Below are 21,322 nucleotides of genomic sequence, written 5' to 3'. Positions count from 1 at the left end.
GTCCGCGCTCAGGTGCTGAACCAAGATGGCGGGTGACAGCTGGGTCCCGGCGTGAGCGCGCGGCCCGCGCTGTCCCCGGCCCGGCGGTCATTGACCGCCACCCCGCGCCTCCCGGCGCCGGCTGGGAGAGCGCCATGTCTCTGCTGTGCGTCGGAGGTAGGGGTGCGGGCCGAGCGGGCGAGTTCCGGGGGAGGGGGCTGCTGGCTTGGGGCGGGGTGCATGCGGGGTGTATGCGGGGTGCAGTGGAGGGGGTGGACAGCTATTTTGGGGCCAGGACGCCATCTGCACCGAGGCCCACGCCCAGGCCCGTGCTGGGTTGGGGGCGGGGATGGCGGCTCCTCCTGGGGTGCAAAGAAGTCTGAAGGACTTGGGTGGGGGTCACCCCTTACTCATCATCCCCTCCCCACACGCACCCCCCCCACCACCACCCGCTGGCTGCACGAAGCAGCCCCGCATCTAAGAAATCAGGCTGCGGGAGACCTCGGGCGGCGGCGCGCGCACGCGGGACCCCGGGATCCGCCCCGCCCCCGCCCCGCCGCTCCATTCACAAACCCAGCGTGGACGCGCGTGCTCTTAAAGGGACCGAGCTCTTTTTTTTTTTTTTTTGAGAGGGGGGCGCTTGGGAGGGTGGGCGGTGGTCCCAGGCCTATGGAGTGAGAAAGTGCAGGGTGCACCCTTTGCACCCCAATAGAGTGGGGAAGGAGAATATGGAGACCTACACCCCCCCCCACGCACACACACTGGTGCCCCGCATTTCCCCCCCCGCACTGGAGGAGGGGCAGTGCGGGCTTTCCATTCTGTCCTTTGCTCCCCCTCTCACCCCGGGTTCTCTGCAAGGCTCGACTGGGGTGCAGAAGGGGGAGTAAAGGGGGTGGCGAGGGGGGAATCTCACCCTCAGCTCTGACGCAAACCCGAGGCTCGGCTGCGGGGGCGGGGTGCAGTGGGGGGGCAGCCAGAGGGCGGAGGCTTCCATTGCCTCCAGGAAGGATTGTATGGGATTCTGTGCTCATCTAGGAAGGCCCACCCTGCCTCCCCCGCCCCCAGAAGAAGAGTGGAGGGAGTCGAAAACTGGGGTGAGGATGGACTAGAGTCCTGAGGAGTAGAGGGTGGCCAGGGTTAGGGACTAGGGGAGGGGGCAGTGGGCTAGGCAGGAGGGAAGCTGGGTGGGGTTCCCATGGGGTCTGTGTTCATCCTTGGGGTCCCTCTCCTTGCTCCCCGCACCCACAAATGTTCATCTGTCCTCAGGCTTGTTCCTATCCCCTTAGACCCCGAGCAGATAGAGAATATAGCACGTGTCTGTGTCCTGGCAAGTGTGCCCCCACAGGCGAGCGTGTCCACAGGCTCACTGGGGTGTGTCCGCACCAGGCTGATGAATTCCAGATACACATGCGGTGTAAAGATCCCTTACATCCTTGGACATGTGCCTGGGTGTATACCTGTCACCGTGAAACACACTTGCATCCGTGCAAGCACAGGCTGAACGCCATGTAGACACACGGCGCCACCTGTCTGCACGTGTGCTCATGTGTGCACCTCACGTGCTCCACAAGCTCACACACACGCCACAAGGCCACAGGCTCGTGACGGCGCACAGGCCCTCTGCGCACCCCTGCCTGCCCTGGCTCCACAAGCAAATGCCACTGTGCCTTTGCCCAAGCAAGCAGGCTGACTGCGCGTCTGCGTGTGTCCCCAAGACCGGGTCAGGCCTGTCCCTGCTCCTCAGTACTTCCTACTCTTGGTAGGACCCCGAGGCTGTGTGTGCCAGACACCACCTGGCTTCTTCATGAATTCACTCTTGGATTTAGAGCATTAATAGAGCACCTACTGTATGGCAGGCACCATTCCTGGCTCTGAGGTCAAAGCCCTATTCCTGGCCACCCTCTCAGTGGGGACCTGGAGGCTGAACCTCACCCGTGGGCTCCCACAGAAGGGCTCCACCTAGCGCCCCATTTATCCAGGTGCGAGCCGGTGGTTAGAGCCCTGTGCCACAGTCACCTACCCTCCCCTGCTCACCTGTGTGCCAGGCACATCCCAGGGGAACCATTGAACGTCCCAGAATCTGTCTGGATTCACCATGCTTGCCCCTCCCCGCTGTGAGGCCACCGTGGTGTGATGTGTGTCCCCATCTCTCCACGGTCCGCCACAGCCCCGCCCCACCCCGCCCTCACCTGCCCTCCATGCATCAAGACTGAGGTCCCTTCAGTCAGAATTCAGGATCATAGAACCCTAAATGCAAGTGGGGGCGGGGGAGGAGCCAAACCCTGACCCCAATGCAAAGTGACACAGTGGTGGCCACCCCACCCGCCCCTTCCAGAGCCCGGCAGTGCCTGTGGGGATCCCGCAGTCCCAACCCCACTCAGGACCCCCCACAGGCCATGGACCGAGCGTCCCCACCTGTCCCCCGCCACCCACCGTGGCCGCGGTATAAATAGCCTCACGCAGTGGCTCAGGGCGCTGGGGAGGGCGCTTTGCTTCCGCCCCGCTGACCCTGATTCCGGGGAGGGCGCTTTGCTTCCGCCCCGCTGACCCTGATTCCGGGGAGGGCGCTTTGCTTCCACCCCGCTGACCCTGATTCCGCAGCGGGATGTGACAGTGGCAGGGACTGGCGGGGAAGACCAGGACAGGGGAGCTGCCCCTCCCTTCAACTACCCCTTCCCACCTGGCCACTACCTCCCTTCAGCCTTGTCCCCTTGCCTCCCTTCTCCAAGCCCCTCCCCCACCGCCCTCCCTCAAACCCTCAGACCCCCTCCTCCCTGAGACCCTCCCCCAGCTCACTCTTCCCCAAGCCCCTCCCATAGACCTCCCTCCTCCATACAGCCCTTCCCCCAGACTACCTCCTCCAAGCCTCTTCCTACTGAGGAGCCCCTGACCCTGCTGAGCCCCTCTCCTACCCAGTCCTCCCCCTCCTGGCACAGGGACTGCTGATTGTCCTGGCTGCAGGGCTGAGCCCCTGTCTGAGGACCCGCTACGGAGCCCTCACCCTCCAGCCCAGTGGGGGCGGGAGGACGGGGGGAGCAGAGGAGAGGAGAGGGAAGGGATATGAGGGGGACAGACAGCAGTGTTGGCAACAGACGTGCAGGGGTGGGAGAAATAAAACAGGACGGTAGGATGCAGGGTCACACACCCTGCGGGAGAGATGTAGAAAGGAGTGAGACAGATGGGGGCCAAGAGGGGGCGTCCTCTAGCCAGGGGTCCTACAGCCCTGGCCCCCTCCTGGTTCTGCCTGGCCAGCAGTGCCCACCTCTCCCAACAGCCGTCAGGGGCCCACCTCCTCGGCTCCCACACCCAGGCATGGTGGGCATTGTGCCCGTCCACTCGCGTTAACGCCTGGGTCTTTGGTGGGGAGGTGGGTGCTTGCATAGGAGCTCGGTCACCCCATGACACGCATTTAGAGCCAGCCACTTCCCCGACCACATGGAGATACTGTCTTCATCAGTGAGGCAGACCTTCAAGTGATGCGGACAGAGTAACTGCAGGATGGGAGGCTGTGCATTGTCCAAATACGGTTGTGCTTCTAGGAATTCATCCTTCCGGTGCCCTTGCTCCTCATGATAGCTGGGCACCTGGAGGGTGGGAGCAGTGGGCGTGGGGCGCTGCTGTCTGGCTCAGGGCTGTCAGCGTGGACATCCCTGGTGGCTACACTGGGAACAGAGCAGTGGCTGGGGTGGGACAGCCAGGCTCTCTGGCGGTTCTCAGTGCTTTGGATTTGGTCAGAAGTGCACTTCAGTCACCTACACTGAACAGAAGAGACACGTAAGGGGAGGGAGGGAAAGAGGGTCCTGCTCAGGTTGGGGGTGTGTGTGTGGTGGGTTTTGGGTGGGCCCCGGGGACAGTGGGGCTCTGTGAAGGTTACTGGAGGGGACAGGAAGCATGTGGGGAGGGACAGCCTGTGACAGCTTCCAGTCAGGGCACAGCCCTCACTTGCTCTGGCACCTAGTGCCCCTCTTCTCAGTCTTAGACCCCCAGTCCTGGGGGCATCCGGCAGGACAGACCATGGGGGACAATAGACTGGATCATTGGAAGTCATCACACTCCTCACCCCCACTCTCTCCTCCCACAGGCCCTTCTGGATCTCAGGGTGTCGGGGTGGGAGTTGGGGGGACGGGACTGGGCGCGCTTGCTCCCGGGGTCCACTCTGCTTCCGCTCCAGGTCGGCTGCAGCTCATCTGTCTCATGGCCTCTCTCCCTCCCCGTCCTCTCCTCCTCCTCCCTCTCTCCTCTGTGTCTCTGTCTCCCTTTTCATCTCTGCGTGTCTGTCCTTGTGCCCTCTCTCTCTTCTGTGTCTCTCCCATCTCTCCTTCCTATCTCTGTCTTCTGTTTCTCCTCCCTCTCTGTGTACTCCTCCCCACGTCTCTCCCGTCACCCTTCCCTATTTCTGTCTCTCTCCACAGTCAAAAAAGCCAAGTTTGATGGTGCCCAAGGTAAGTGGCTTCTCTTTCTGCTGTCCTCTGCGTCTGTCTGTCTCTGTCTGTTGGGGACACCAGGAGGGGTCTGGGCCTCTCTGTAGCTGACCATGGGGAGGGTGTGTCCAAAGAGCAAGGGGTACACGGGCTGGGCCAGCTCAACCTGGGATCCTAGCAGCTTGCCTGGGCTTCTGTTCCCAGGTGTCCCCAGCTGACCTGAGCCCGCAGAAGGGAGGGAAGGCAGGCAGGACTTGGATACACTTCTGGTGGGACAGAGGCATGGGCCTGGGAGTTTCCATAGGAACTTTGTTCACCTTCCCAGGCCGTGGTCTGTCCAGCTGCACAGCAAACCTACTGGGCAGAGTTTTTTCCTTTCCTTATTTTTCATTTTGGAGGCTCTGGCGTTTGAACTCAGGGCCTCACATTTGCTAGGCAGCTGCTCTACCACTTGAGCCACTCTGCCAGCCCTATTTCCTATTTGGTGTTTTGGAGATTGAGTCTCACAAACTATTTGCCCGGGCTGCTTTCAAACCACGATCCTCCCGATCTCTGCCTCTTGAGTAGCTGGGATTTCAGGCGTGAGCCACCGGCACCCAGCGAGCTTTTTCATTTTTAATGCGGCTTTTTTTTTTCTGTGCTGCTGGGGCTGTACTGGACTGGGTTGCACCTGCCAGGGTGAACCCCTGAGTCCCCTGAACCCACATCGGTCCCCACATGTTAGCCAGGCCTGGGGGTGGCGGTGGTCAGCGGGTGCTCAGCCCTGACCACTACGCATTGGCCATGCCTGACTGTCGCCCACAGAGAAGTTTAACACGTACGTGACGCTGAAGGTGCAGAACGTGAAGAGCACCACCATCGCTGTGCGCGGCAGCCAGCCCAGCTGGGAGCAGGACTTCATGTTGTGAGTGCCCTCCCCCTTCTCCTGTTCCTGCTCCTCCTCCTCCACCTCCTCCTCCTCCTCCTCCTCCATCTCCTCCTCCTCCTCCTCCTCCTCCTCCATCTCCTCCTCCTCCTCCTCCATCTCCTCCTCCTCCATCTCCTCCTCTTCCTCTTCCTCCATCTCCTCCTCCTCCATCTCCTCCTCCTCCTCCTCCTCCTCCTCCATCTCCTCCTCCATCTCCTCCTCCTCCTCCTCCTCCTCCTCCTCCTCCATCTCCTCCTCCTCCATCTCCTCCTCTTCCTCTTCCTCCATCTCCTCCTCCTCCATCTCCTCCTCCTCCTCCTCCTCCTCCTCCATCTCCTCCTCCTCCTCCTCCTCCATCTCCTCCTCTTCCTCTTCCTCCATCTCCTCCATCTCCTCCATCTCCTCCTCCTCCTCCATCTCCTCCTCCTCCATCTCCTCCTCCTCCTCCATCTCCTCCATCTCCTCCTCCATCTCCTCTATCTCCTCCTCCTCCTCCTCCATCTCCTCCTCCTCCATCTCCTCCTCCTCCTCCTCCACCTCCTCCTCCTCCTCCATCTCCTCCTCCTCCACCTCCTCCTCCATCTCCTCCTCCTCCATCTCCTCCTCCTCCTCCTCCTCCTCCTCCATCTCCTCCTCCATCTCCTCCTCCTCCTCCATCTCCTCCTCCTCCTCCTCCTCCATCTCCTCCTCCTCCTCCTGCATCTCCTCCTCCTCCTCCATCTCCTCCTCCATCTCCTCCATCTCCTCCTCCATCTCCTCCTCCTCCTCCATCTCCTCCTCCATCTCCTCTTCCTCCTCCTCCTCCTCCTCCTCCATCTCCTCCTCCATCTCCTCCTCCTCCTCCTCCTCCTCCTCCATCTCCTCCTCCATCTCCTCCTCCTCCTCCATCTCCTCCTCCTTCTCCATCTCCTCTTCTGTCTTACCCACCAGGCCAGCATCCACCCAGCTTGCTGGCTGCCATTCCCTCACAATCTGTCTTCTTTGGGCAGCCAGGGTGATATTTTTAAACCTGGGATCTCATCCTGTCACTCCATGTTCCGCTCTTGTCCATGGCTTGTCAACCTGAGAGTCAAACCCACACTTGCCGCCTGCCACCTGCTCTGGGCCCTTTGCACTGCCACACCCCAGCCAGCCGCTCCTTCCTGTCTTTCCTCTCAGAGCCTCGGGGCCTCAGTTGCCAAGCTGAGTTTAGGGGCATCCTGTCTTTCCCGGGCTTCACGCAAGTTGATTTCTGGCCACACTGCCGTACTGTGAGCTCCAGGAGTCTGGAGCTGGGCTGCTTTCTGTCCCCACTGTGATTTCCATGTTGCAGAGCCCTGCACAAGTAGGTGCTTAACAAATGCTTGTCTGATAATCGGACAAATTCATGACTTGGACCTCCCTGAGCCACACATGTCCTTGGAGAGGCTGTGCTGGCATCACACAGCATGGCCGGGTCACAGCTGGAACATCAGTGGAGGGACACCGGGCCCTGTGTTGGGGGGCCTGTGAACCCTGGGGATGCCAAGGGCAGGGCCAGCGTGGTCCCCAGCTCACCACACCCAGGTACTGCATTTCCAGGGCACTGCATTTCGAGTGCTTCCTAAGACAAGTCCTTGGTAGGTTGGGACTCCAGGCCCCTCCCTCATCCCCCAGCATCGTTCTTTCCGTTGACCACAGGGAGGGCTTCAGGTGCCCTGAACACCCTCTTCCTGGGGTACTGGGGAACCCTGGAGGGTCGTGAGCACCTTCCCTGCATCGTCAGGGTCTGGGGCTCCAGGAGGCCTGGCCAGATGGAGGTTGGGGGTGCATTCATCTGTCCCCACACTTCCCCTCCTGCTGGCACGCCTGGTTCCTCTGATTCACAGCCTCAGTTTCCCTCTGGGCTTCCCAGCTTGGGTGCTGTGTGTCTTCGGGAGGGAGTGGCCTCTCTGAGCCTCCTCTTCCTACAGTGAGATCAACCGCCTGGACTTGGGGCTGACTGTGGAGGTGTGGAACAAGGGGCTCATCTGGGACACCATGGTGGGCACTGTGTGGATCCCGCTGCGGACCATCCGCCAGTCCAACGAGGTGAGTGGTGGGAGGGCCTGGGAGAGCCCAGAGGTCCAAGTGCCTCTGCCACCTCATGGCCCAAAGTGGCTGCTTGAGGCTCACCATTCCGCATTCTAGTCAGGGACAGGCTAGCCAGAGACAGCTTCCCCTCCATGTGGAAGCAGCTCACTGCACTGGACTCCTCCCTCAGGCCTATGCCTGACCTCATGAAGCTGGGGGTGCCTGTGCCCAGCTCTGTCCACTGGCACCATGGGCTACTTGGGACAGACTGGCGACTAGGCATCTTGGGACCAGGCTGAGAGGTGGTGACAGGAAGCATTGGGTTTTAATCAGTGAGGGAATGAATGAGAAGTGAATACAGGTCTCCAGGCAAGGAAGCTCTGATGAAGCCTGGGGACCCAAAATGTCCTGGTTGTCCTCACAAGGGAGGGAAATGTGACCCTCCTGGGCAGCAGACGGAGACTCCACAGTGACCACCCCACTGGGAGATGAAGATGCAGAGGTTCAGAGTGGACCCCGCTTGCTTGCAGGGGTGCCATTTCTGAGCCCTGGGGCACAAGCTCCATCTCTTGGGCACTTTTCTTGCTGGATTGGGGTCAGAGCCCCAGAGCCCCTCACTTGGCAGGGTGGGGATGTGGCCGGGGCCCCTGCCCAGCCTGTGGCCTCCCTCTGGGTCCTCAGCTCTGGGCTCCACACCGCCATGTGGCTGGGACTTGTTTCTCTTTCGGGCACCCAGTTTCCTGTGTGTGAGCGGGGTATGGCGGGGCGGGGTGGGGGACCTCACAGAGTCCCGCCCCGGCCCTGAGCCCCCTTCCCCCTGCCCCAGGAGGGCCCTGGAGAGTGGCTGACGCTGGACTCACAGGTCATCATGGCAGACAGCGAGATCTGTGGCACCAAGGATCCAACCTGCCATCTCATCCTGCTGGACACGCGCTTCGAGCTGCCCCTAGGTGCGGGGGTGGGGTGCGCGGTACAGAGCTTGTGGAGCTGGGCGCAGCCTGCGGTCACCTGCCAGAGAGGCCGCCTGTCTCCCACCGGCTCAGGTCTGGGCCTCCCGGCTGGGCCCTGCAGAGACAGGGGCTGCGATGCAGGAGGGGGACAGAGACAGGACAGACAGATGACAGAGACAGACGAGAGATGAGACAGATGAGAGCAGAGGCTGATGAGACAGACAGAGTCCCAGGTCTGTTTTTCTGGAAGTCCCCAAGGTCCTTGTGGAAGTACCCACGACAGCTCTTGCCATGGACGTCCCCACCCCGAGGCAGCTCCAGGTCGCGGTGTGCATGGCCACCCATCAACCCCAGCCTTTCCCGATTCCCAGCACGGGGTCCCTGTGTCCCCATGTTCCATGTCCTGGGAGCGCGGGGCAGGACTTGGTGGTGGCTGTGTTGCAGACATCCCGGAGGAGGAGGCGCGGTACTGGGCCAAGAAGCTGGAGCAGCTGAATGCCATGCGCGACCAGGACGAGGTGGGCGAGCTTCCTCCGCCTCTGCGCCCATCTGTGTCCCTGCGGCTCCGTCCCCGCCCGCGTGGGGCCCTGGCACCTCTTAGGCAGTGTGGGGGAGCAAGGCATGGAGGCCGCATGGGGCCCCGGCCTGGGGCGGTCGGGTCCCGAGATTGAGGCCAGTCAGGCTGTACAGTGAGACCCACTGGTGGACCTGCCAGGGCTTCCAGGGGTGTGGGAACCTTCCGGAAAGTCTTCTCCCAGTGTCCTGGGCCTCATGCTCCACACCAGCTCCACCTCCACGGCCTGTGCCCCCCATGGCCAGGACCCCAGGACCCATGAGTCCTGGGGAGGCTGCGGTGGTGTTTTCATAGTGGACGCAGGGTGGTGCCAGGTACTGGGCCCGACCACCCCTCTTCTCACCCCTGCCATAGCCATCACTGTCTCTTTGTCTCTCTCTCTCTCTTTTTCTCTTTCTCTCTGTCTCTCTCTCTTTCTCTCCCTGTCTCTGTCTCTCTCTCTCTGTCTCTGTCTCTCTCTCTCTCTCTCTGTCTCTGTCTCTCTCTCTCCCTCTCCCTCCTCTCTGGACACTTCCCTCCTCTTCCACAAGGCGAGGGCTGGGAGGTGGGTGGCACAGGCTGCACTGTCCTGGTCCCCAGCTGACCCCTGACGCGGCCCCTCCCGCAGTACTCGTTCCGGGATGAGCCAGACAAGCCTCTGCCGGTGCCCAGCAACCAGTGCTGTGAGTATCCCTCACTCAAGGGGTCCACGTCCATCACTACTACTGGCTGGGGCCTTGTGTGGCCCTGGCCAGCCTTGAACACCTGGGCTCTCGCCATCCTCCAGCCTGGGCATCTTGAGTAGGTGTGACCACAGGTGCCACCACGCCTGCCTGGCCCATGTCTGGTGACCATGGTGGTGGCCGCTCAGGGCGTTGTTCCTCATCCTCGACCCTCTGGGCACTCTGAGGCCCCAAACCAGGTGTCTGTGCACCAGGGCGTCCATTCTTAAAGGACCCCAGGTCCTCTGGAGTGGGGACCAAGTGACAAACCTGTGGCCCCAGGTAGAGCCCCAGCACCCACACAGCCATCCCTAACCCCTGTCCTCCTTTGTGTCCCCCACCCTCTGTGTCCTCGGTGGTGCGGTGCAGCCTGGAGGGCGGGGTCTGGGATGGGCCAGGTGAGGTGAGGGCAGGGACAATCACAGAGCTCCTGAGCACAAGGACAGAGCCAGGGGTGGCTTTGAGCTGGGACTGGAGGCCACGGCCCAGCACTGACCTTTGAGCGTCCCGGGAGAGTGCTGTCACCCGTTCAGAGGAAGCTTTGAGGGCCAGTGAGCAGGACTGTCCTGGGGGACTTTCTAGAGGCCAAGCGGTGGGACTGAGGTGAGCGCCATTCTCTCGCTGGCCTGTGCTCCAAGGCTGTGTGACTTTGGGCCACTCACTTGCCCTCTCTGAGCCCAAATGACAAAAGCCAGCAGCTCCTGTGACTCTTTAACCATAAGTTGGGGCTGGACAAGCACTGAACTCTCGGCTGCAGTGCCCACAGGGCAGTCGGAAAACGGGGACCAAAGTGGGGAGCAGTGGATGCTGACATGAGCCAGGGAGGCGAGGGGAGGGGAGGACATGGCCGCTCCCTGTCACCTCTACATTTGTCTTCACAGGTAACTGGAATTACTTTGGCTGGGGCGAGCACAGTGAGTGACGACCCCTTGGGAGGGGCGGGAGGCCCAGGCCCCGCAGGCCATCTGTGTCTGTCCTCCTTTGTGTCACTCCGTCCCATAGGTCACAGTGGCCCCCATCACTCAGGAAATCAGGAAACCACAGGTGCCTTGGTCAGGCTGGCTTTGCCAGCAGAAATGAATCCGAGATTTTTCAAAAGACAAAATGATTCAGGAGCACAGCGGAATAGCTGTACTTATAATTATTATTTTGGCAGTACTGGGGTTTGAACTCAGGCACTTGCTAGGCAGGTGCTCTACCACTGGGGGCTCCCCTGACGCGTGGCAGCGGCTGGGCCTCGTGGCTGCCTCATTCTCACACCTGCAAGGCTAGATGTGAGTGCTCGCCCTGGGCACCGGGGAGTCTGAGCGCTGAGCCCGGTGGGTCCCCCTTGCTCCCCTGGGTACTGACTTTAGAGAAACCAACTGCCCGATGGGAAAAACCCATTCTGTTTTTCAGAGAGCCTGGGTGTTGATGTCACTCTCACCTTTCAGCCAAGGACTTTCTCTAATTTGTCCCTGCCCTCTTCCCATCGTAGGACATACCCCACACCCCATACTGTAGGTCCAACTTGACCCAGAAGAGACAGCGTGAGGTGTCACCTCCCTCGTCGTGGAGCCTATACCTCTGTTAACATGGCCGCAAGGCTCTGTCCATCCTGATAAAATTGCCCCACCATGTGGCCTCCCCACCTCACCCCATCCTTGTCTTTCCAGATGACGACCCTGACAGTGCAGTGGACGACAGGGACAGCGACTACCGCAGTGAGACCAGCAACAGCATCCCGCCCCCCTACTACACGACCTCGCAGCCCAACGCCTCCGTGCACCAGTACTCGGTGCGCCCTCCGCCCCTGGGGTCCCGGGAGTCCTACAGCGACTCCATGCACAGCTACGAGGAGCTTTCGGAGCCGCAGGCGCTCAGGTAGTGGATGCGGGAGGACGCGGGTTTCTGTGGCTGAGATGTGGGGGATCCACAGTTGTGTTTACATTTAGTGCAGTGAGAAAACCAGTTGCAAATGACCCATCTCTGTGCACTGTCCAGCACGAGGGCCGCACGTGTCTTCTTAGAGTTAAATTTAAGTCGAGTGGAATAAGGTTTCAGGCAGTGTGTGGAGCCCATCCTTGGAGTGTGGGTGAAGTGTCCAGGGCAATCTCTGGGCTCCAGGTGGCCTCAGGGGAGCTGGCTGACCTTGCAGGAGTCCATGGCTGGTTCTGGGCAGGGCAGGCAGTGAGTGGAGCCAGAGTTCATAGTCACCACTATGTGGGGGAGGCCTGGGGACCACAGGGCCCTCCCCAGCCTGAGAAAGGAGGCAAAGGCTGGGCACCTTTGCTGCATGGACTTTGTAGTGCAGCCAGCAGAAGGCGCTCTGGCTACTCATTGCCATGAGCCACAGGACCAGCCTCAAAAAGCAACCAACTGAAGAGACCACAGACAAGGACCTGAGGGTCGAGGCCTTATGGTCCCTACAGTGTCCCAGGGATGCCAGAGTGGAGGTGGTGTTTAATGCAGAGATGACAGCGTTTGTTGATTGACTGCATGACAGTTAGAATCAGTGTGGTTCATATGTTATCCTGCCTGCCTTTGGGCAGAGGCTGGTATTTCTTTCTGGTCATGTCAAGGATGACCAGTGCATATAAGAGGAGGCCTGATCTGGCCAGAGGTCACTGAGGAAGTGACCATTCAGGGGGTTTTGGGGAAATTGGAGTTTGCCAGGTAAAGCAAGCAAGGGAGAGTGTTGCCGGTGGAGGGCGCAGCAGGTTCGAAGGCCCAGCGGTGGGCACAGGTGAGGAACAGGAGGAGGCAGTGTGGCTGGAGTGAGGACATGAGAGCAGGTGCAGGAAACAGTGGGAGGTTGGGGCCTGGGCCTCATGGGATGTGGCTGGAGTTTTATCCCGAGGTGTGGAGCCATGGTGGGACTGGAGAGGGAAGGACTGCACTGGGATTTGGGATTCCAACGGAAGCAGAGTTGACCGGGGCAGGCTCGAGTGCAGAGCCCAGTGGGGTGGGGCGGTCCACAGATGCACTTCCTGTTCTTCTTGGTTTTTTATTTTTTTGGTGCTTGGATTGAGGCCTTGGGTCCCATCCCTAGCGTCACACACCTTATTAATGTGCTCAGTGTAGCGTAGCTCCTGTCCCCTGACAGACCACAAATGCCACGGGAGCATTTGTTCACGGCTGTGTCTCTTGGGGTCCGCTTGGTTCCAATGAGCTGGTGCTGCAGCCTGGCTGGGGCTGGGTGCCCCGTTTGACCCCGCCTGACCCCGTCCTCCCTGCAGCCCCACGGGCAGCAGCCGCTACGCATCCTCCGGGGAGCTGAGTCAGGGCAGCTCACAGCTCAGCGAGGACTTCGACCCCGAGGAGCAGAGCCTGCAGGGCTCGGAGCTGGAGGACGAGCGGGACCGGGACTCCTACCACTCGTGCCACAGCTCCGTGAGCTACCACAAGGACTCCCCGCGCTGGGACCAGGACGAGGATCTGGATGAGGACTTGGAGGAGCTGGAGGATGAGGAGGAGCTGGAGGACGAGGAGCTGGAGGAGGAGGAGGAGGAGCTGGAGGAGGAGGAGGAGGAGGAAGTACCCGACGACCTGCACGGCTACGTCCAGCGCGAAGACATGCCCGTGGTCGAGCCCAAAGAGTTCAAGCGCATCAGCCTCCCGCCAGCCCCCGAGAAGGAGGCCCCGCTGGTGCCTGCTGAGGCCCCCAAGCCTGCCTCGCCGGAAGTTGTTCCTGGAGCAGAGGGGGCACCCAAGCTGGAGCCCCCCAAGGCTGAGGAGAGGTAATGGACAGGATTGAGGGCCAGAGGGTTGTCACAGTCCCCAGTCAGCGGGGCCCTGGGGAGTCGAGTCGGAGCTGTCACAGCTTAGGGCTTGCTGGGGTCAGAGAGGCCATGAGAGGGTCTGAAGTGTGGGGCAGATGCGATTAGGAGAGGCCACAGGGCCAGGGACTGTGGGACAGACAGAAGTAACCACTGTGTGAGAGGCACAGGGCTCAGGCTGACAGCCCGGCAAAGCCCATCACAGTGTCCCTGACACCCAAAAGGTTGGGGTCATGGAAAGCTGGCCCTGGTAGCTCATGTGTTCCTTGGCCTAGTTTCAGGCCACGAGAGGATGAGGAAGGCCAGGACCAGGATTCCATGTCCAGGGCAAAGGCCAACTGGCTTCGCGCCTTCAACAAGGTGCGGATGCAGCTGCAGGAGGTGAGTGAAGGGGCAGTCGTGCCCTGCCGGCCCCACCTACATCCTGCTGGGTCCCGCCCACAGCCTGCCTGGCTCCGCCCAGTGCCCCCCCTCCACAGCCTGCCTGGCTCCGCCCAGTGCCCCCCCTCCACAGCCTACCTGACTCCACCCAGTGCTCTGCCCACAGCCTGCCTGGCTCCGCCCAGTGCCCTGCCCACAGCCTGCTTGGCTCCGCCCAGTGCCCCCCCACAGACTGCCTGGCTCCGCCCAGTGCCCCGCCCACAACCTACCTGACTCCACCCAGTGCCCCCCCTCCACAGCCTGCCTGGCTCCGCCCAGTGCCCCGCCCACAGCCTGCTTTGGCTCCACCCAGTGCCCCGCCCACAACCTACCTGACTCCACCCAGTGTCCCACCCAGAACCTATCTGACTCCACCCAGTGCTCCGCCCACAGCCTGCCTGACTCCGCCCCATGTCCCGCCCACAGCCTGCCTGACTCCACCCAGTGCCACAACCCTACTCACAACCCAGCTGGCCCCAGTCAGTGCTCCCCCACACCTTCACCTTGCCTGACCACGCCCAATGCCCCACCCACAGTTCTCCTGGCTCCACCCAGCAGCACATCCACACCCAGCTTGACCACAGCCACTGCCCTGCACACACTCAGTTTGGCCACACCCACACCCAATTTGATCATACTCAGCACCCCATCCACACCAGCCTGGCCTTGCCAACACCTGTAATTGACCTCTGGCCTGGTCCTGCTGTGTGTTGTAGACCAGAGAAGTGAGAGTGGGGGAGGAAAGTCCCACAGTCAGGGTACCCAGGCGCCTCCCCATTCCTGGACCCTCACAGCTCCTTCACAGATGGACAAATTAGGGCCCAGAGAAGCCTAAGAAACTCCCTCCCCATGGACAACTGGGCACAGGATCCAGTCCAGAGGGGACACACAGTGGATGTGCTGTGTGCTGGGACAGGAGGCTAGCATACTGACCACGTCTGTCTGTCTGCCCTGCAGGCCCGGGGAGAAGGAGAGATGTCCAAGTCCCTGTGGTTCAAAGGCGGGTGAGTGGCCTGGTGTGGGCAGGGAGGACGCTCTGAGCATAGAGCTCAAGGGCTGTTTGCAGCTGGGCTCAGCCCGGTGAGGTTGGGATTGTTCTACTTACAGGGGAGACACTTTTCATTTGTTTGTTTTGTTTTGAGACGGGGTCTCACTGTGCTGCCCAGGCTGGCCTTCAACTCCTGGGCTCAAGCGACTCTCCTGCCCCAGCCTCCGGAGTACCTGGGACCACAGGTGCCACTGTGCATTCAGGAAATGAGTCTAAGAGAAACCAGACACAAATGCCCACGTTCCTCACTTGCAGCCCTGCAGAGTGGCTTTTGCTTCGATTTTGCTTTTAAACTCCTCAGGCTCTCACTACAGTCACGGGCTCTTTAATTAACGAGAGCTGCTTAGTATAAACGGAGCATGCTGTCACTTGCAGCCACTTAGGCTACCAGTCTGCAGGCAGTGGGGACGGTGAGCTTGGAGGGTACACAGATAATTTTCAAAATGGCAGTGCCCGCCTTCCGTGTGTGGCCGTGCAAACACGGGTGGGGAGGTAGCAGCCAGGATTCCAAAAATAATAGAGCAAGTGAGCTGACCGGAGATGGTCTGGGGATCCCTGGGCACGTGACTTATGGGGAGCCATCCAGGCAGCTGTCATTCAGCCTGGTCCCTCTCGAGGGGGAGGACTTAAGCAACAGAAATTTGTCCTGAGGGCTCTGGAGGCTCAAGGTCAGAAATGGGGGTGTTGGAAGGAGGGTGGAGCTTCCTCGACTCCCCACGCTGGGGTTTGTCCCAAGACCTTGCCATTCTTGGCTTGTAAATCCTCCACTCCAGTCTCTACGTCTGCTGTCACGTGGCTGTCTTCTCCCTGTGTCTCTTTTCATAAGGACACCAGCGTCTGGGTCAAGGGCCACCCACCCCATGGGCCCTCATGCTAATTAATTCCATCAGCAGCTGCCCCCTTCCCAACCGTTGAGGCTCAGCATCTTTGTTCTGGGGGTCACAGTTCAACTGTGGGCCCCTGGCAAGGCTGTGTCTTGCCAAGCCTCATGGGACTGTGTGAGGCTTGGGACGCCCTGGGCCCTCAGTGTCCCTGTGTCCCTGCAGCCCTGGGGGAGACGTCATCATCATCGACAGCATGCCCGACATCCGCAGGCGGAAGCCCATCCCGCTCGTGAGCGACCTGGTGAGCGCCGCTGGCCTGTGAGCTGTCCGTGCTCCTGGGGGGTGGGTGGCCTCTGGACTAATGAGTCTCATTCCTGCCCCATGTGCTTCGTGGACACTGCAGGCCATGGTGAGTGACGGACACCTGGGGTCTGCGCAGCACCCCCGGGGGTCTTCAGCTCCCCGACCGTGGGCTCTGGGGACCTGGGGTCATGGCGTGCCGGTTTCCCTGTGCCCGTGACCATCAGGAGGAGTGACCCGTCCTGTTGGGGAGGTTGGGTGTGGGTCACTTCTGAACTCCCGCTGTCTGTCTGTCTGTGGCCCACTTGCGGTCGGCGGTGGGACGCCATCCCGTGCCTTCCTCTGTGACCTTCGGCCCAGTCTCTGGTCCAGTCGAGAAAAGCGGGGATCACCTCCGCCTTGGCCTCCAGCACGCTCAACAACGAGGAGCTGGTGCGTGGGGTCACGGCCCCGCTGGGAGAGGGGTGTGACAGGCGCGGAGGGGTGTCCCGCCGCCCACGCCCCGCCACCCACGCCCCGCCCCGCCCCGCAGAAAAACCACGTTTACAAGAAGACCCTGCAAGCCTTAATCTACCCCATCTCGTGCACGACACCGCACAACTTCGAGGTGTGGACGGCCACCACGCCCACCTACTGCTACGAGTGCGAGGGGCTGCTGTGGGGCATCGCGCGGCAGGGCATGCGGTGCACGGAGTGCGGGGTCAAGTGCCACGAGAAGTGCCAGGACCTGCTCAACGCCGACTGCCTGCAGCGTGAGCGGGGGCGGGGCGAGTGTGAAGGGGCGGGGTGAGTGTGCGGGGGCGGGGCGAGTGAGGAGGGGTGGAGTGTGCGGGGGCGGGGCTAGAGAGAGGGGGCGGGGTGAGTGAGCAAGGGGCGGGGCTAGGTGAGGCGGGGAGGGCAGGGCAGGGTAGGGCAGGGATGTGCCGGCAGGAAGGGCCTTGAGGAGGGCGCAGCTCCAATGGCAGTGGGCGGTCAGGAGCCCCGCGAGGCAGCTGCAGGAGAGAGGCCCAACTGGGTGACTCCTGTCCTCGTCCCTGTGTCCGCAGGGGCAGCGGAGAAGAGCTCGAAGCACGGCGCGGAGGACCGGACGCAGAACATCATCATGGTGCTGAAAGACCGCATGAAGATCCGCGAGCGCAACAAGCCCGAGATCTTCGAGCTCATCCAGGAGATCTTCGCGGTGACCAAGGCGGCGCACACGCAGCAGATGAAGGCGGTGAAGCAGAGCGTGCTGGACGGCACGTCCAAGTGGTCAGCCAAGATCAGCATCACGGGTGAGGCGGCCATCCCGTGCCCCACGGGTGCCCCAGGGCGGGCCGAGCCCTGCGCTCCAGGTCAGGCTGTGTCCCGTGTCCCCGCAGGCAGCCTGGCAGTGTGCAGCCTCAGCCTCTAGTGCCCGCTTGTGTGTCTGTCTGTCTTCTAGTGGTCTGTGCTCAGGGCTTACAGGCAAAGGACAAGACTGGATCCAGTGACCCTTACGTCACCGTCCAGGTTGGAAAGACCAAGAAACGGACCAAAACCATCTATGGGAACCTCAACCCTGTGTGGGAAGAGAATTTCCACTTGTGAGTGCCGGCCTGGGTCCCTGTGGGGCTCTCTGCTGGGGCAAAGGGGTCCAAGACCCAGCCCATGGCAGCTGCCTGATTCCTGCCCTTGCCTCCTCCTTTCCCCCGCCCCACACAGCGAATGTCACAACTCCTCTGACCGCATCAAGGTACGTGTCTGGGATGAGGACGATGACATCAAATCCCGCGTGAAGCAGAGGTTCAAGCGGGAGTCGGACGACTTTCTGGGGCAGACAATCATCGAGGTGCGGACCCTCAGCGGCGAGATGGATGTGTGGTACAACCTGGGTAAGCGAAGCCAGGGCCCTGGGGAGGGAGGGGACCCAGGAAGCCAGACAGCGGGGGTCCCCCGGGAAAGGAGGCACCGCCTCAGGAGGGGCAGGAGAGGACCCTACTCTGATGGGGTGGCGAATGTTATAAACCCAGCCTGAGGGGACCACAGCCTAGGAACCTCTTACTTTCATTTAGGGAGGGGGACAGAATGTGCATACCCTAGTTCATCAGGGCAGGCAGGAACTCCACCTGCAGATCTTAGGCTGAGGAGAGAGGCCCAGACCTGGAATCCGGCTTCAGAAGATGGGAAGCACAATCCAATGGGGGAGGCGGGGTCTGAGAGCTTGAATGGGGGTAGGGGGAGCCCAGAGTCACTAGTATAAGTAGGGAGACAGCCTCCAATCACAGGGGCATATCAGGGTGGGGCCCTGTGTGAAGAAAGGATGGGCACAGAATTCTAGCCTGAGGGGAGAGGCACAGACTGGGGAGCCAGTCTGAAGTGACAGAAGGGTAGCTCGGGTCTGGAGGGTTACTGAGTCACGTGGACGTTAGAGTAGTCCGGGGCTGCCCGGGACTCTGTAACGGGACTCTGTAACGTGGCTGTGCACTCCGTCCTGCAGACAAGAGAACAGACAAGTCTGCAGTGTCGGGTGCTATCCGCTTGCACATCAGCGTGGAGATCAAAGGCGAGGAGAAGGTGGCTCCCTACCACGTGCAGTACACCTGTCTTCACGAGGTGAGGCCCGTGGCGCAAAGCCCTGTGAGCCCTGCACCTCCTCTGGGAAGCCCTCACTGACCCCCAGGCCAGCCCTGCCCCCTCCACAACTCCCGTCGGTCTCAGTCTGTCTCTCCCACTGTCTGGGGCTTCCACAGAGAACCACCTAGGACTTGGTTTGTTGAACGAGTGAGTGGGTGGACGTGTGCGTGATCAGTACATGGTGGGCAGAGGGCTGAGTAGATGGAGACCGCTGACTTGCTGGGCAGGTGCATTGACAGTGGATGATGGGTAGATGGGTGACGGGTGAGGGGTTGAATTCTTACTAGAAGCACAAGTTACTAGGGGAAACAAAGATGGGTGATGGATGATTGAATTTATGGGGGGATAGATGTGTGGATGGAAGTGTGGCTCAGTTGTTGGAAGAATGACTAGGTAGGTGACGTTTTTGGCAGTTGGATGGTGGTTGGATAGGTGAGCTGGAGGCTGAGTAGGAACAGATAAGGAAATGACGACTGAATGGGAGGATGAAATGACTTCCTTTCCTCTTGCCCCCTGGTTCATTGACACCGTGTTCCCTGTGTGGCAGAACCTGTTCCACTTTGTGACAGACGTGCAAAACAATGGCGTGGTGAAGATCCCAGATGCTAAAGGGGATGATGCCTGGAAGGTTTACTATGATGAGACGGCCCAGGAGATCGTGGACGAGTTTGCCATGCGCTATGGCGTTGAGTCCATCTACCAAGCCATGACGTGAGGGCAGGGATCAGGCAGGGCCCTGAGTGGTTGCCTGGGGTGGAGGGTCCTTAGGAAGAGGCTGTGCTTCCCTTAACTCCCTTGTTGACAGGTGGGGATGGGGACAGAGAGCCAGAGGTAGCACTGACGAGGCAGCTAGGTGGTCAGAAAAACAAGACAGGCCGGGGTGGCTTGCTGCCTGTGATCTCAGTGCTGTGGAGGTGAATTTGAGGCCAGCCTGGGCTGCACAGTGAGACCATGTCTGAAAGAGAGAGAGATGAGTCAGGCGTCACAGAGAAGCTCCGAGGCTGAGTTGGCAGAGTCAGTTGGGGAAGAGGCGGCGACTCAGGTCTTAGGGCCATCCCTGGGGGACTCGGCTCAGCCCCGGCCCATGTCCCCTCCCTCCACAGCCACTTCGCCTGCCTCTCCTCCAAGTACATGTGCCCCGGGGTGCCCGCCGTCATGAGCACCCTCCTCGCCAACATCAATGCCTACTACGCACACACCACAGCGTCCACCAACGTGTCTGCCTCTGACCGCTTCGCCGCCTCCAACTTTGGGGTCAGTCCCGGGGTCAGGGCTGGATGGAGAGGGGAGCCGGACCTGTGCTGCTTGGGACGGGGGCTCCTGGGTCCCCAGTCTAGGACCCACTTGCTGTGTGACTTTGCACAGTCCTCGCCTCTCGCTGAGCCCGTCTCTCTGTGGCACGCCGGACACTGCACGCAGACATCAGGGTTCGGGGGTGGATGGGGCGCCAGGCGTAGACAGCGCAGTTGGTTGTGCCTGCTGCATGGTTCCCTCCTCCCTGCAGAAAGAACGCTTTGTGAAGCTCCTGGACCAGCTGCACAACTCCCTGCGCATCGACCTGTCCATGTACCGGGTGAGCACAGTGCGTCTGCGTGCAGGCCTGCAGTGTCACCTGCGCCTGGCCACTTCCTTGGCCCAGGGACTCGTGCCCCCAGATGCCGTCTCCCACCCTGGCAGCCTGTCTCTTACCCTGTCTCCTTGCTCACAACAGAACAACTTCCCCGCCAGCAGCCCCGAGAGGCTGCAGGACCTCAAGTCCACCGTGGACCTCCTCACCAGCATCACCTTCTTCCGCATGAAGGTGTGCAGGCTCCCAGGCCTGCTCCGCCTCCTGCCCTTTAACAGCGATGTCTGCGTCCACCCGCCGTGTTGTCCCTCCGTCCCCTCCGCCCCTCCCTTCTGCTGGGGAGGGAGCCCAGGGCCACGCACAGCCTACTGCCAGTTGTCAGCTGATGTCACTGGGGCAAGGCCATAGCATGCTCTGTGGGACACCTCGGCCCTTACGCCACCCAGAGCACTTGTGGCTGCTTCTTGGGGGGCCCCTTGTCTACACTAAGCACTCCACCGTCCCTCTCCCCCTCTCAGGTCCAGGAGCTGCAGAGCCCCCCGCGAGCCAGCCAGGTGGTGAAGGACTGCGTGAAGGCGTGCCTCAACTCCACCTACGAGTACATCTTCAACAACTGTCACGAGCTGTACAGCCGCGAGTACCAGACAGACCCGGTGGGGACCCTAGCGCAAGTCGCCTCCATCTTGTCCCAGGGCCCCCGGCATCTAGTGTACAGTGGGGCTGGGTCTTAGAAACGGGAAGCGGATCCAGTAAGAGAAAAGCTCCCCTGAAGTCTAGTCCGGTACCGAGCGCTTGGCATACAGTAGGCGCTCAGTAAACTCGGTTGCTGAGCTGAGTTCGGCTGAGAACGGTGTAGCCGCCACTCCTGAGATGTTGACTGGACCGAGTCCTGTGATCGGGGCTCAGCTTTGATGGTTTCAGCTCAGCTTATGTGACGTCATTCCTGCGCACGTATCGGTTCTCAGGGTTGTGGACACGGTTTCAGGAGCCATGGTGTGACATGGCGTGACAGGAGGGACAGATGTTCAAGCTGGAAATTGACAACCGAGGTGCTCAGTGCACCACAGTGGGGCTGTGGAAGCCCGAGGAGGCCCTGTCCCCGCTTCTGTTAGGACAGAGCTGGCAGGTGGTCAGTCCTGTTTGACCTCTTCTAGTCCTTCAGTTCATGAGTTGATGTTTGTGGTGGGGGGTGAGGTTAAGAGAGCGTCTCGCCATGTTCCCCAGGCTGGACTTGAATTTGCACCCTT

The 21,322-nt window shown here is 60.9% G+C and overlaps 1 protein-coding gene across 6 annotated transcripts in view; it reads left to right on the top strand.

The window, feature by feature from the left end:
* The window catches only part of LOC109698334 (protein unc-13 homolog A), a 44,554-nt gene continuing 23,232 nt past the window's right edge, over positions 1-21,322 (top strand). For 4 of the 6 annotated variants that reach the window (XM_074053502.1, XM_074053500.1, XM_074053503.1 and 1 more), the window contains exons 1-24: positions 1-156; positions 4,392-4,421; positions 5,205-5,304; positions 7,239-7,356; positions 8,165-8,288; positions 8,733-8,806; positions 9,470-9,524; positions 10,445-10,477; positions 11,219-11,426; positions 12,782-13,282; positions 13,597-13,702; positions 14,699-14,745; positions 15,836-15,914; positions 16,274-16,345; positions 16,446-16,665; positions 16,960-17,187; positions 17,337-17,478; positions 17,597-17,766; positions 18,372-18,487; positions 19,056-19,219; positions 19,612-19,762; positions 20,013-20,081; positions 20,220-20,309; positions 20,594-20,728. In XM_074053502.1, coding sequence (XP_073909603.1) covers positions 135-156; positions 4,392-4,421; positions 5,205-5,304; positions 7,239-7,356; positions 8,165-8,288; positions 8,733-8,806; positions 9,470-9,524; positions 10,445-10,477; positions 11,219-11,426; positions 12,782-13,282; positions 13,597-13,702; positions 14,699-14,745; positions 15,836-15,914; positions 16,274-16,345; positions 16,446-16,665; positions 16,960-17,187; positions 17,337-17,478; positions 17,597-17,766; positions 18,372-18,487; positions 19,056-19,219; positions 19,612-19,762; positions 20,013-20,081; positions 20,220-20,309; positions 20,594-20,728 — 3,054 coding nt within the window. In that variant the 5' untranslated portion in view covers positions 1-134. The remainder of the gene's footprint in view (positions 157-4,391; positions 4,422-5,204; positions 5,305-7,238; positions 7,357-8,164; positions 8,289-8,732; positions 8,807-9,469; positions 9,525-10,444; positions 10,478-11,218; positions 11,427-12,781; positions 13,283-13,596; positions 13,703-14,698; positions 14,746-15,835; positions 15,915-16,273; positions 16,346-16,445; positions 16,666-16,959; positions 17,188-17,336; positions 17,479-17,596; positions 17,767-18,371; positions 18,488-19,055; positions 19,220-19,611; positions 19,763-20,012; positions 20,082-20,219; positions 20,310-20,593; positions 20,729-21,322) is intronic. The other 2 variants (XM_074053505.1, XM_074053501.1) reach the window with 1 other exon arrangement.

This window comes from Castor canadensis, chromosome 14 (assembly GCF_047511655.1).
Source record: "Castor canadensis chromosome 14, mCasCan1.hap1v2, whole genome shotgun sequence".
Taxonomy (NCBI): domain Eukaryota; kingdom Metazoa; phylum Chordata; class Mammalia; order Rodentia; family Castoridae; genus Castor; species Castor canadensis.
The sequence above is the reverse complement of the archived record's forward strand: the minus strand, read 5'-3'. Positions and strand labels throughout refer to the sequence as shown.